At 41.4% G+C, this 14,532-nt stretch overlaps 1 protein-coding gene across 3 annotated transcripts in view; it reads left to right on the top strand.

Moving 5' to 3' along the window:
• The window catches only part of LOC115225947 (protein polybromo-1), a 113,586-nt gene extending 99,468 nt beyond the window's left edge, over positions 1-14,118 (top strand). For all 3 annotated transcript variants that reach the window (XM_036514990.1, XM_036514992.1, XM_036514991.1), the window contains exons 27-30: positions 8,353-8,458; positions 9,891-10,120; positions 13,637-13,719; positions 13,753-14,118. In XM_036514990.1, the coding sequence (XP_036370883.1) occupies positions 8,353-8,458; positions 9,891-10,120; positions 13,637-13,638 (338 nt within the window). In that variant the 3' untranslated portion in view covers positions 13,639-13,719; positions 13,753-14,118. The remainder of the gene's footprint in view (positions 1-8,352; positions 8,459-9,890; positions 10,121-13,636; positions 13,720-13,752) is intronic.
• Positions 14,119-14,532: the final 414 nt, after the last annotated feature.

Below are 14,532 nucleotides of genomic sequence, written 5' to 3' on the forward strand. Positions count from 1 at the left end.
ATCCCGGGACTTATTCTTTTGTAAGCCCAGTACTTATTCTAAGTACCGCTAAGTAACGGGGACATAAACACACCAGCATCGGTTGTCAAGCAATGCTAGGGGGGACAAACACACAAACATACACAAACATATATATATATATATACATATATATATTATATATATATATATATATATATATATATATATATGACAGGCTTCCTTTCAGTTTCCGTCTACCAAATCCACTCACAAGGCATTGGTCGGCCCGGGGCTATAGTAGAAGACACTTGCCCAAGATGCCACGCAGTGGGACTGAACCCGGAACCATGTGGTTGGTAAGCAAGCTACTTACCACACAGCCACTCCTGCACACACACCTCAGTGTTGGACTTTTGCCACTTGAGCCGTCATCATCTGCTCCTACCGTTTTAACTCCTCCTACTCCTACCGCCACCACCACCACCACCACCACCACCACCACCACCAACTCCTTCACAGCCACTGTTTGTACCACTGCTGCCATCACCATCACCGTTGCTACCCCACCACTGCAACTTTCAAATCCCTCCCCTCCTTGCACCGTCAGCACCACCTTCATGAGCGTTGGTGCTTTACCCGCCACCGACACCATCACCACTGTTTGTTCCACCACCTCTTGTCATCACCACCATCGCCACCATCATCAGTACTGTTTCTTCACCACCACCACCACCACCACCACCACCACCACCATCAGTGCCACCACCATCACCTTCATCATCATTCTTGCCTTATTTTATTATTTATGTTTAATGTTTTTTGCTTCTTTCTTTTTCTGCCATTTCTTCTGCTGTCTTTTGTTATGGAGGGGTGGGCATATAAAGTGGAGTGTCAGTGGTTTGGTCCTTAAGGTTCTCAGTTCTTGAGTCCCCCTCCCCCTCCACCACCCCACCACCCCGCTTTTCATATGGCCACAGCTTCAAGCCTTCTCTGCTGCTCTGTTCTCGTCACGCAAGGTACATAACTCTGCCGGCTACAGTCTGCCTGGCTGGTAAAACAGTCTCGCCTTTCGCTTCTCGCTTGATCTTTGGAGTATGTGTGACAGAGTCGTATGGGTGCGTATGTGGTATGTTGTGGTGGTGGTGGTGGTATTGGTGTTAAGATCAATCCTTGCTTTCCACTGCTGCTGCTACTGCCGCTGCTGCTTCTTGTGTTATTGTGGTAGTGTTGGACTGCTGTGTCCAGTGTTGCATCTGAAAAGGCAAGGAACTTGGCAAGCCACAATCTGGTTGGCCAATAAACAGGGCCGACACATGCTTCACCTTTAAGTTTAGATCTGTTTGAACAGGTCTTCCCTCTGGGTCTGGTAAACAAGCAAAGTTTTATGTACCTTTCTCTTAATCGTGGAGTAGCATGGATTACAGAGCAAGAGAGGGTAGATGAAGGTTTAACTATCTCATCATCTTTCATGGTTATTCCAGTAATGATGTTAAGTATCTACTAAGAAACAGAATTGGTATTGTTTTGCAGGTCACCTTGCCTTGCTTAACTTGACGTATCTCCCAACTAAAACTAATTTCAAACGTAATATTCATCAACGAAAGATAGATTAGCGTGTAAAGCTGCCTTCTGTAGTTAAGGGTGATGAGATTTTAAGTAGATGTATCTGATATCCACAGAAAAGAGTTAATAGTCCTCTAAAACATATATATATATATATATAAGTGCAGGAGTGGCTGTGTGGTAAGTAGCTTGTTTACCAACCACATGGTTCTGGGTTCAGTCCCAGCGCGTGGCACCTAGGGCAAGTGTCTTCTACTATAGCCTCGGGCCGACCAAAGCCTTGTGAGTGGATTTGGTAGACGGAAACTGAAAAAGCCCGTCGTATATATGTATATATATGTATATATATGCATATAATATATATATATATATATATAATATATATAATGCGTGTGTGTGGTCTGTGTGTTTGTCCCCCTAGCATTGCTTGAAAACGATGCTGGTGTGTTTATGTCCCCCCGTTATTAGCGGTTTGGCAAAAGAGACCGATAGAATAAGTACTGGACTTACAAAAGAATAAGTCCGGGGGTCGAGTTGCTCGATTAAAGAGGGGTGCTCCAGCATGGACCGCAGTCAAATGATTGAAACAAGTAAAAGAGTCTATATATATATATATAATATATATTATATATATATATATTATATACTTACTGTAAACAAGATAATGGTACAGAGCATTCATTAAAATAATAAGCTTTCAAAACAGATGCACAAACTAAAAAGAAACACTGGAGGCCACCAGATCCTCATTAGTTATTGACCAAGGGGTCAAACGCAATTTTATGCCTTCAGCAATAACACCTATTTCTTTACTACCCACAAGGGGCTAAACATAGAGGGGACAAACAAGGACAGACAAACGGATTAAGTCGATTACATCGACCCCAGTGCGTAACTGGTACTTAATTTATTGACCCTGAAAGGATGAAAGGCAAAGTCGACCTCGGCGGAATTTGAACTCAGAACTTAACGGCAGACGAAATACCTATTTCTTTACTACCCACAAGGGGCTAAACACAGAGGGGACAAACAAGGACAGACATAGGTATTAAGTCGATTACATCGACCTCAGTGTGTAACTGGTACTTAATTTATTGACCCTGAAAGGATGAAAGGCAAAGTCGACCTCGGCGGAATTTGAACTCAGAACGTAACGGCAGACAAAATACCTATTTCTTTATTACCCACAAGGGGCTAAACACAGAGGGGACAAACAAGGACAGACATAGGTATTAAGTCGATTACATCAACCTCAGTGTGTAACTGGTACTTAATTTATTGACCCTGAAAGGATGAAAGGCAAAGTCGACCTCGGCGGAATTTGAACTCAGAACGTAACGGCAGACAAAATACCTATTTCTTTACTACCCACAGGGGCTAAAACACGAGGGGACAACAAGGACAGACATAGGTATAAGTCGATTACATCGACTCAGTGTGTAACTGGGTATTAATTTATTGACCCTGAAAGGATGAAAGGCCAAGTCGACCTCGGCGGAATTTGAACTCAGAACTTAACGGCAGACGAAATACGGCTACGCATTTCGCCTGGCGTGCTAACGTTTCCGCCAGCTCGCCGCCTTATAACCTCTCTTGCTAAACCACCCTTCTGATGGTGCTGGCAGTGAGAAGCCCCTTTGAAATGGCGAGCCAATGAACAAGGGAGCAAGCGTGACAGAAAGTGAAGAAACAAACAAGAAATGAATGAATAAATATGCAATACAAGAAGTGGACATGGCGGTGCCCCAGCATGGCCACAGCTCGTGAGCTGAAACTAGATAAAATAAAAATAAAATAAAACTAAAATACAAGCATAGATAAATGTGATTGAAGACGAGGCCATTAGTGGACGGATTAGGGACTTGGACGAAATGTGGACATGTGAACAAACTGAAATAAAATATGGACTTAGGGCCAGGCTGGAGACTTGTACCAAAGTTTGGAATTGAAAGTGACACAAACAGCAGAATAGGGCACAGCCACATAGTGCCAGGGATCCCAGTGTTGCCATCAAAATACAGGACCAGATGCTGCAACAGCTTGGGTTTTAAGGGCCAGCAGCTCTTTGGTATCCTTCCAAAATGTCTGAGAGGCCCGCTTGGCGTGGATGCAGGTGTCTTCAGAACAAAACTGGATCTCTTCTCATTAGGGATTCCAGATGACCCTACCTCACGGCAGGAAACACAAATGAGGGCAACAGCATCAATCTCCCTCCTTCACCAAATGCTGCATATCAAAGGAGGTTTCAAATAATGAAAATGTAGCGAAGCCAATGGTGGTGCCCCAGCATGGCCGCAGACTGAAACTAGTTAAAGAGTTATATAAGAGAGATATACTAGCATACATACACGTCCATTGGCCAGTTATATATAACCTGACCATTGCTGACTTTCCCTTGTTTCTAGAACTCTTTAGACCAGTGGTTGTCAGCCAGGGTCCATAGAAGACTTTTAGGGGTCCACGCAATAAAATAGTACACTGGAGATCCACAGTAGTATTTTAAGGGCCCCTGGGAAAAATGTTGCTTTAGATAGACGTTTCTATGAAACTAGTTTTTAACCCTTTAGTATTTAAACTGGCCATATCTGGCCAAAATAGCTAGTCTGTTTTATTTTCAAACTGACCAGATCCAGGCTCTCACACCTACCCTACAATGTTATTCCACATTAAGTAATTACACCATCAAGATCTTGAAGATATGAGATAATGCACGATTAATTCAAATCAATGGGAATCAATAAGTGTTATGTTTGATAGAATAACCTGAACACTAAAGGGTTAAACATTGGATGGCTAAGGGGATACACCAGAATAAAATAGTAATTAAAGGGGTCCATAGATAAGAAATAGTTGAAAACCCCTGCTTTAGATGTATGTATTGGTTATGTATTGCATGAAACAGCTGGGTTCCTTTCTCTAATGTTTGACATTTCCAGCCACTGAAACAGGTTCTCTCAGAGAATATAATTGCAAACCTACACAAGTTAATGTGAGAGAAACAAAATAGGAATTTTGAAAGACGTTTCTATAAAACTAGTTTTGAAGCATCGAATGGCTATGAGGGTCCACTTGAATAAAATAATAATCAAAAGGGTCCATAGGTAAGAAATGGTTGAGAACCCCTGCTTTAGAACTTCCAGACCTCACTGCTACCACCACCACCACCTCATCTCCATAGCAACTCTCTGCACCTACCACTACCTTTTACCACAGCCATGGTTAATCCTCACCACGACCATCACCTCCATTGCCAATCCACTTCCTGCCTGCTGTCCTCCCTCCTCCTATCTTTAATCTAAACCTCCATCTCCCACCACCCCACCTGGTTCCTCTTCACACTCACACTGGGTTAGGCACTATCCCCATACCCTACCTTGCATTTCCTCTCATGACCATCACTGTTGACCAGCCATCCCACTTCCCTTCTGCTTGCTCTTTTTTTAATTTTTATTTTTATATTCTTTATTATTATTATTATTTTTATGTTTAGTGTGTTGTTGCATGCTATATTTGTTCGTATATTTTATTATGATTACCTATATTGTTGTTTGTATTGTTATTATCATTTACCCTTTAGCATTTAAACCGGCCATATCCAGCCAAAAGTATTCTGCCTGTTTTATGTTCAAACTGGCCAGATCTGGTCTCTCACACCAACCCTACAATATCATTCTAAAAATTAACAGCTACATCAAAATCTCAAAGCTGCAAGATAATGCACGATTAGTTCAAAGCAATGTGGATAAAAGGGGATTAATTTTGGCAGAATAATGCGAACACTAAAGGGTTAAAGCAACAAGCTACCAGAATTGTTAGCATGCTGAGCAGAATACTTATTGGTATTTCATCCATCATTACAACTCCACTGAGGTCGACTTTGCCTTTCATCCTTTCAGGGTCGATAAATTAAGCACTGGCTGAGTACTTGGGGGTCAACGTACTCAACTGTCCCTCTCGTCCAAATTTCAGACCTTGTGGCTCTAGTAGAAAGGATCATCATCATCATCATCATTTGACATCTGATTTCCATGCTAGCATGGGTTGGACGGTTTGACTGAGGACTGGCGAACCAGATGGCTGCACCAGGCTCCAATCTTGATCTGGCAGAGTTTCTACAGCTGGATGCCCTTCCTAATGCCAACCACTCCGAGAGTGTAGTGGGTGCTTTTACGTACCACCTTGCCTGTGTTTGTGGTTTTGTGGCATGAAGCAGAGCAGGCCTTGCTGTCCATTCGAGAAAACACATAGTAAATGACCCTAAAGCACTCAGGCAAGACCTTGTGGCTCTAGTAGAAAGGATCATCATCATCGTTTGACATCCACTTTCCATGCTAGCATGGGTTGGATGGTTTGACTGGCGAACCAGATGGCTGCACCAGGCTCCAATCTTGATCTGGCAGAGTTTCTACAGCTGGATGCCCTTCCTAACGCCAACCACTCCGGTTTGACTGATGTCTGGCAAACCAGATGGCTGCACCAAGCTCCAGTCCTGATCTGGCAGAGTTTCTACAGCTGGATGCCCTTCCTAATGCCAACCACTCTGAGAGTGTAGTGGGTGCTTTTTACGTGCCACCTTACCTGTCTTTGTGGGTTTTGAGGTTACAAAGCAGAGCAGGCCTTGCTGTTCACTCAAGAAAACACATAGCAATTGACCCACAAGCACTCAAGCAAACTGAGTCCCCAACTTGTTCCATTAGCCAAAAGGTTTGCAAGGAGCCAGCAGATCTCAAGAGACGCATTCGTGTCCATGGAACATGATTACTACTTTATTTTACTGAACCTTCATTCACGACAAGGGAATTCATCATACATACATATTTTGATTACATGGAGTATACTCAGGTTTTAACCTTTTTTCTTTGTTTTTCTTATTCTTGTAGGATTTCTTTGAATGTAGCCATGTGTTTTGCATATGTGTGTATTAGTGTGTGCATGTGTATCTATTTATCTATCCGTCTATCTAATGTGTGTGTGTGTGGCTGGCCTACCTAGCTAACAGGATGGCATCATTGGATAGCTAAAACAATGCAAGAAAACGCATAGTGATCAGCAATGTGTAACATCTGGTACATGGTTGATATACATATATATATATATATATATATATATATATATAATTTCAACAATTGAGGGTAAAATTAATTAATTATTAATCAATTTCACCAAATATTCAGTATGTAAAGGGACCATTATAGGCGAATTCAAAATATTACATTATATATAAGGGCTTAGTAAAATAAATTACTTTGCCACATACTGAACTCATTAGAAATAGCAGCTAAAGAAATTTCTTCAGCTATTTCTAATACTTAAAGAAGATCTCTCTCAGATAGTGTTTGCCTAAACTAACTCACAAAAGTATGGGGGAAAAAACATTAAAAAATCAAGTGCAAAGGTTATTTGAGAACGTACGTTTCTAGATTAGTCAATTCGACATTTCTTTCTTCAGCTCAGAATTCCTTGAATCGGATTTGGGAACATTGAAAGTCGGGAGCATACCCTTTCGGCTTCTAATCACCTCAAGAATTCTGCTCGAACTAAAAGTGTTATCAAATTCGAATATGCAAGCGAAGAATTTCTGCTCTCCCCTTTCCACCAGCGTGGTTAAAATGACAAACACCATGTATTAACGGTGAAAACCGCAGCATTTTACAGAGAAAGATGAATTATAATTTCAACAATTGAGGGTAAAATTAATTAATTATTAATCAATTTCACCAAGTATTTAGTATGTAAAGGGACCATTATAGGCGAATTCAAAATATTACATTATATATAAGGGCTTAGTAAAATAAATTACTTTGCCACATACTGAACTCATTAGAAATAGCATATATATATATATATATACCGTAGTAAACACATAAATGTGAAACAAGGTGGAAAAAAGAGTACTCAAATAAAGCAGCAGAAAATTCAACAAAACCTGTTACTCTGAGTTTCACGTTGCCGTTCGTTTTTGCAAAAACCGTCCAACGAACGGGAACGTGAAACTCAGAGTAACAGGTTTTGTTGAATTTTCTGCTGCTTTAAATAAATTATATATATATATATATAAGAAATATTGAATTTCTAAATATATATATATATATATATATATAGTAAAAAGTGAAAAAACTACAGAAGGCTTGTTTTAAAAGGTTAAAAAATATATATTTGAGTCAATATGTTTGAAGAATGTTATAAATTTTTTTCTTACAATGGCATAGTTTATAACATTCTTCAAACATATTGACTCAAATATATATTTTTAACCTTTTAAAACAAGCCTTCTATAGTTTTTTCACTTCTTACTATTTTCTATATATTCAACCACGTGCTTTCACAAACCAACTTCCTCATCTATATATATATATATATATATATGTATATATATATATATGTGTGTGTGTGTGTGTGTGTGTGTGTATATATATATATATATGTGTGTGTGGTGTATATATATATATCTATATATATATATATATATATATATATATATATATATACACACAACTTTACAACAAAAGTAAACCAAGTTTGCTTTAGGAGCGTTGAGACGTATCGAAAGATACAGACACAGTGTATTCTCAAACGCATGATACACACTAATACAATCGCATGAACAGGATAAACTATCCATATATTGCAGAAGAATTTGTTACCGGCCAGCCATGAGGCTTAAACTCACATCCCTGTGATTAGGTTACTGGGCAGTTTAGCTTAAAGGTAAAGCACTTGACATGTAATCACAGGGATGTGAGTTCAAGTCTAAATCATACTAACAGATGCCCTGAATCATATATATTTTTTACTAATGTTCTTGTTTTTCTCCCTTGTTGTTTATAGGAGGCCAGCAGATGGCGCCACCTCCTCAACCACGCCCACCTTCTCCAATATTTGTTGCTGTGCCTCCCCGCACTCAGAGACTTCTTCATTCTGAAGCATACATCAGGTGAGTTGGACCCGTAGTGGTATTGGTGGTTGATGTTGTTTAGCCCCAGGTCAGAACTGACCTAGAAGACCTATGATCAAAAGTGTTCCAGCTGCGACCATCCTGTCTTTTATTGAAGCATAGTGTATCTTGGAGTACATTATCTAATGTGTCCTTCCTTGTTTTTGTTTAGCCCTAAGCTAGTCTTGATCCAGCAGACCTATGATCAAAGATGTTCCAGTTGTGACCATCCTGTCTTTTATTGAAGCGTAGTGTATCTTGGAGTACATTATTTAATGTGTCCTTCCTTGTTGTTTAGCCTTAAGCCAGTTTTGATCCAGCAGACCTATGATGAGAGATGTTCCAGATATGACCACCCAGTCTTTTATTCAGGCATAGTGTATCTAGGACTACATTATCTAATGTGACCTTTTTTGTTGTTGTTTAGGTCCAGATCAGTCCTTGTTCAGCAAACTTATGATCAAAGTGTTCCAGCCGTGACCATCCTGTCTTTTCACTCAGATGTAGTGTATTTCAGACCCCCGTTAATTTTGAAAGGGTCACAGTTCTGGTGTGTGAAGCGATGATTGCCAGGTCTTGGAAAGATGTACTCCTAGATACACGATGCTTGAATAAAAACCAGGAAAGTGGAAAGATGGGGGTAACATGGTGGTTAGGGGGGTGGGGGTGATTTCCATTTGGTGGAGAGAGAGTGTTGGTGATTATTTTAGCTGAGATTGAGTAATGAGGGCAGGAGAGATGAGCTACATGACAGGGGACAGTCGTATGATAGTGTTACATGAGGGTGTTTTGGGGGAGGTGTGGTGATGCTACATGTGTAGTGGTGATGTTGGTGTATGTGTGTAATTATGCTACATGTGTGTGTTAAGTGTGGTGGTGCCACATGCAAGAGAGAAGAATGATGTTGGTACATGAGTGAATGGGGGGAGTCTTAACATTGTTACATGTGAAGAGGTATGATTTTGCTACATGTGGACAGAAAGCGTCGTGTTACAGTTTATGCTACATGTGGTAGGTGTAATAACATTACACGTATGTAGAAGAGTTGCTAGTTTGATGTGTGTGCTGGGGTCCGAATTAGTGCTACATGGGTGTGTGGTCTAAACCTGCATGTGTGAAAAGGGTGTTAGTTTGACATGTGTGAGAAAGTTGTGATAAGTGCTACATGTATCGTTGCTTCTCAAGAAACATGTACTTTTGCTGTTTATATATATATATATATATATATATATACATATATATATATATATGTGTGTGTGTGTGTGTATATATATGTGTGTCTATATGTGTGTGTATATGTGTGTGTGTGTATATATGTGTGTGTATATATGTGTGTGTGTGTATATACATGTGTGTGTGTGTATATACATGTGTGTGTAATTAAAGAAGCCTTTATCGTATATATGATTTGTTGTTGATGTTGTCGATTCAGGTATATTGAAGGTTTGAACTCCAACAGCCGGTGTGTGAGTGATTGGAACAAGACCCTGACTGCCACTCCAGAGACGGTCTCCACTCAGAGCGAGAAGCGACTGCCCACCCATTGGATGTCACACGGGAGCAACTATCACGGCTCCATCACTAACGCCCTCTGGGCCCTCAGGGACCTGATGCTCAAGGATACACTCAACATCACACGAACCTTGCCTTTTGACGACCTCTGTAAGTAAACACGTCCATATCCTCCTCTGACATCTTTATATATAAAACTGTAGTTGTGTGAGTGTCTGTCCCCTTCGATTTAGATTCCTAACTACTCCCACATTTTGCGGTGCAGTTTAACCAAATTCGGGTATCTTATAGTCGTGATTCATATCGAGCCCGTCTGGCTATTAGCGCGCGTCAACGATGAGTCTACGATTTTAAAAATAATTTAACATCATTTTTTATTCCATTTTAATGCATATTTTTTCGTGTGTCGATGGCGGCGGAGTTGGCGTCCACGCTCACACCTGCACCTGTGTTGCTTCTCCCCCTTCTTCCCTCCCTCGTGAAGCTGTGGGGAAGGGAGTGTAAGGAAATCAACGTCGTAATGCGTTGTCAAGGAGACCAGCGTTCTTTTAGAATGACTTCATGGCTTGAAGTCGCCAAAACAGAAATCGCTAAAAAAGCTGAAACAGATCCACAAAAACGGCAAAAACCGCCAGACAGGGCAGGTTTCCTGTGCAAACAATTTGCACAACCGAATGTTTTAGTTGTTGCACAAATCTTTATATATAAGAGTAAGGTTGTGTGTCTGTCTCCTACGATTTAGATTCCTAACTACTCCCACATTTTGCGGTGCAGTTTAACCAAAACCGGGTATCTTATAGTCGTGATTCATATCGAGCCCTTCTGGGTATTAGTGCGCGTCTACGATGAGTCTACGATTTAAAAAAAAATTCACCATAATTTTTCCGCATTTTTAATGCATTTTTTTGCTATTTTTTGGCTATAACTCTCTAAAAATGCTTATATAGTTATTTCCCTTACAAACCCGAGCAACGCCGGGCGATACTGCTAGTCTTTATATATAAAAGTGAGGTTGTGTGCTGTCTGTCTCCTACGATTTAGATTCCTAACTACTCCCACATTTTGTGGCGCAGTTTAACCAAAACCGGGTATCTTATAGTTGTGATTCATATCGAGCCCTTCTGGGTATTAGTGCGCGTCTACGATGAGTCTACGATTTAAAAAATAATTTACCATAATTTTTTCCCATTTTTTATGCATTTTTTGCTATTATATAAATGAAGTAGCTCTCTAAAAATGTATTATTAAATCTCAGAACATAAAAAGCTACAGTAACACCCACCCCTCCTTTGTGGTTAGCCATATTGAGATGGCTATTATACTTTACATCTCTAAAAATGCTTATATAGTTATTTCCCTTACAAACCCGAGCAACGCCGGGTGATACTGCTAGTTGTATATAAATCTCTGTGTGGGGGGCATCTATCATCTGTTTACCATCCGCTTTCCCATGCTATCACACGTTAAATGCTTCAAGAAGATACGATAGGTCTTGCTTTAATATCTTGGTTTTGGCATGGCTTTGGCCACTGGGTGCTTTTCCTAACACCAGGCACATGATAGAATGTACTGGGTGCATTTTTCCATGGCACCAGCACAGTAAGAGTTGTCTTGTCCTCAGCAAAATTAAAAGCGTCTTTACAAACTATGCATTGTCTCTGTTCAATCCAGTGATCATTTGTGGCAAATCATGTAGTGATTGTATATGTGTATACAATCCAGTACAACCTGTGTCAGTGGGGTAGAAAGGGCTCCTTAGCCGTAGTGAAGGCAATCTATCTAGGGAGATAACCTTACAATAAATCACTCGGTCCATAGCTTAGAAATACTGGGTTGACATCCAGCGGGAACAGCTTTGTTTCATGGAGGAGGAAAGATCTTCTTTAGTACTCGGTTGTACAATGCTTTCCAATGTGTGTAGTAGTGGCGCGTGCACACATTATTAGCCATTTGAAAAGACTATGGAATTTAGTCTTGACCACGGTCGAGCAATGATGATGATGATGTATATAGGGTGTTTTTTCTTCCATGTCCTTCATGTGTGTTTTTCCCACATGTCTTCACAAGGTGCTCTTTGGACAATAGTTACGTTAGTCTTACAACCACTGTAAACAATTAATCTTGCAGTACAACAGTTCCGCCAAACCTATCAAAATTGGTAACAGAAACGGCATCTCCCAACGGAATACAGCCTTATTCTTTTATTCTTGTACTTGTTTCAGTCATTTGACTGCAGCCATGCTGGAGCACTGCCTGAAATGGTTTTAGTCGAATAAATCAACCCTAGAACTTATTCTTTGTAAGCCCAGTACTTATTCTATCGGTCAATTTTGCTGAACCACTAAGTTACAGAGACATAAACAGAGCAACATCGGTTGTCAAGCAATCATGGGAGGACACACACACACAGATATATACATACATTATATATATATATACTTTTTTACTTGTTTCAGTCATTTGACTGCGGCCATGCTGGAGCACCGCCTTTAGTCGAGCAAATCGACCCCGGGACTTATTCTTTGTAAGCCCAGTACTTATTCTATCGGTTGTCAAGCGATGGTGGTGGGAACAGACACACATACATATATATACGATGGGCTTCTTTCAGTTTCCGTCTACCAAATCCACTCACAAGGCATTGGTCGGCCCGAGGCTATAGCAGAAGACACTTGCCCAAGAGGCCATGCAGTGGGACTGAACCCGGAACCATGTGGTTGGTAAGCAAGCTACTTACCACACAGCCAATCCTGCGCCTATATATATATATATATATATATAATATATATATATATATATCATCGTGATCATCACCGTGACTGCCCAGGCCATCAGATTTTGCTACACATCGCTGGTCACAATGAACTTTGCTTTGTTTTAGCCTTCGAATGACGCCACCCCGCTGGCTAAGCGAGCAGGCCAACAGAGGAAAAAGTGAGAGAAGGTTGTGGCGAAAGAGTACAGTAGGGATCGCCCCCCCCCCCCTGCCGGAGCCTCGTGGGGCTTTAGGTGTTTTCGCTCAATAAACCCTCACAACGTCCGGTCTGGGAATCGAAACCTCTCTGTGTGTAATGTATGTATATGTAATGTCAGTGAGCGAAGGCACATGGCTCAGTGGTTAGAGCGTCGAGCTTACGATCGTGAGGTTGTGAGTTCGAATTATGGACCGGGCTGCGTGTTGTGTTCTTGAGCAAGACACTTTATTTCATGTTGCTCCAGTTCACTCTGCTGCAGAAATCCGTTGCAATGTCACAGGTGCCAAGCTGTATCGGCCCCTTTGCCTTACCCTTGGATAACACTGGTGGCGTGGAGAGGGGAGGCCGGTATGCATGGGCGAATGCTGGTCTTCCATAAACAACTTTGCCTGGACTTGTGCCTGGGAGGGTAACTCTTTAGGCTCAATCCCACGGTCAGTCATGATCGAAGGGGTCTCAGCAATGTCAGTGTGCACACACGACAGAGTGTACGTGCTTGTCTGTATTTGGTGAGGAGGAGAAGGGGAAACTGATGGAAAGAGGCCGGAATGGTAGTTGTATGGGGAAGGAGTTGTGTGTGTATATATATATCTTTGGGTGTTTGTTTATATGTTTGTGGGTATGATATGTGTATAATCAAGTGAAGTGTATATTGATCATTCACTGTACTTTCTCTTTGTGTCTTTTGCAGGAAAAGAAATGCAGCCACAACAACCAAACCTGTTTTTCCACACACACACACATTCACATGCACACACATACACGCACCAATGGTCATCATCATCATCATCATTGTTGTTGTCATCATCATCATCATCATCATCATCATTTGGTGCTGCAAACATTCCGTCTTCCGAGATCTCCAGCAACCTTGGACCCCCTCCCTGTTACGGTCAGCAATCGAGTTGACGTGGCATCTGTGGGCTGATGCCATCCACCTCTCACTTCACCCATTTTGTACTCTCCGTCTCACTCACACTCCCCAGTTACGTCTCTCTCTCTCTCCCCCTTTCTCTTCTCATATTTCATCTAACTCCCTCCCACTTATACTCACCATTTGTCTCCCCCCCCCATCTGTCTCCTTCTCCCTCTTCATTTAACTTTTTCCTTCCTTTTCCACACACCATCATTCTCTCTATATGCATATAACACACACACGTATATGTGTATATATATATATATCTCTCTCTCTTTTTCGGAGAGGCACTGAGCATCTACACGCACATATACACCATATACACACGGCAGTAACTTCCACCTACCGAATTCAATCACAAAGCTCTGGTCGACTCGGGGCTATAGCAGAAGACACTCGCCCAAAGTGCCACGCAGTGGGACTGAACCCGAAACCATGTGGCTAGGAAGCAAGCTCCCTAACCGCACAGCCATGCCCGAGACACACATAATGTATGTGTGTGGCCTAGTGATCAGGGTGTTGTGCTCATGATCTCTGGATCGTGAGTTCAGTTCCTGGATCAAGCAGTGTGTTGTGTCCTTGAGTAAAACACTTCCTCTCGCTGTACCACGGGTCACACCTGACCCGTGGTACATTTGTGCACCCGTTCAGACAACGTTGATTTTGTCGGA

Source organism: Octopus sinensis, linkage group LG29 (assembly GCF_006345805.1).
Source record: "Octopus sinensis linkage group LG29, ASM634580v1, whole genome shotgun sequence".
Taxonomy (NCBI): domain Eukaryota; kingdom Metazoa; phylum Mollusca; class Cephalopoda; order Octopoda; family Octopodidae; genus Octopus; species Octopus sinensis.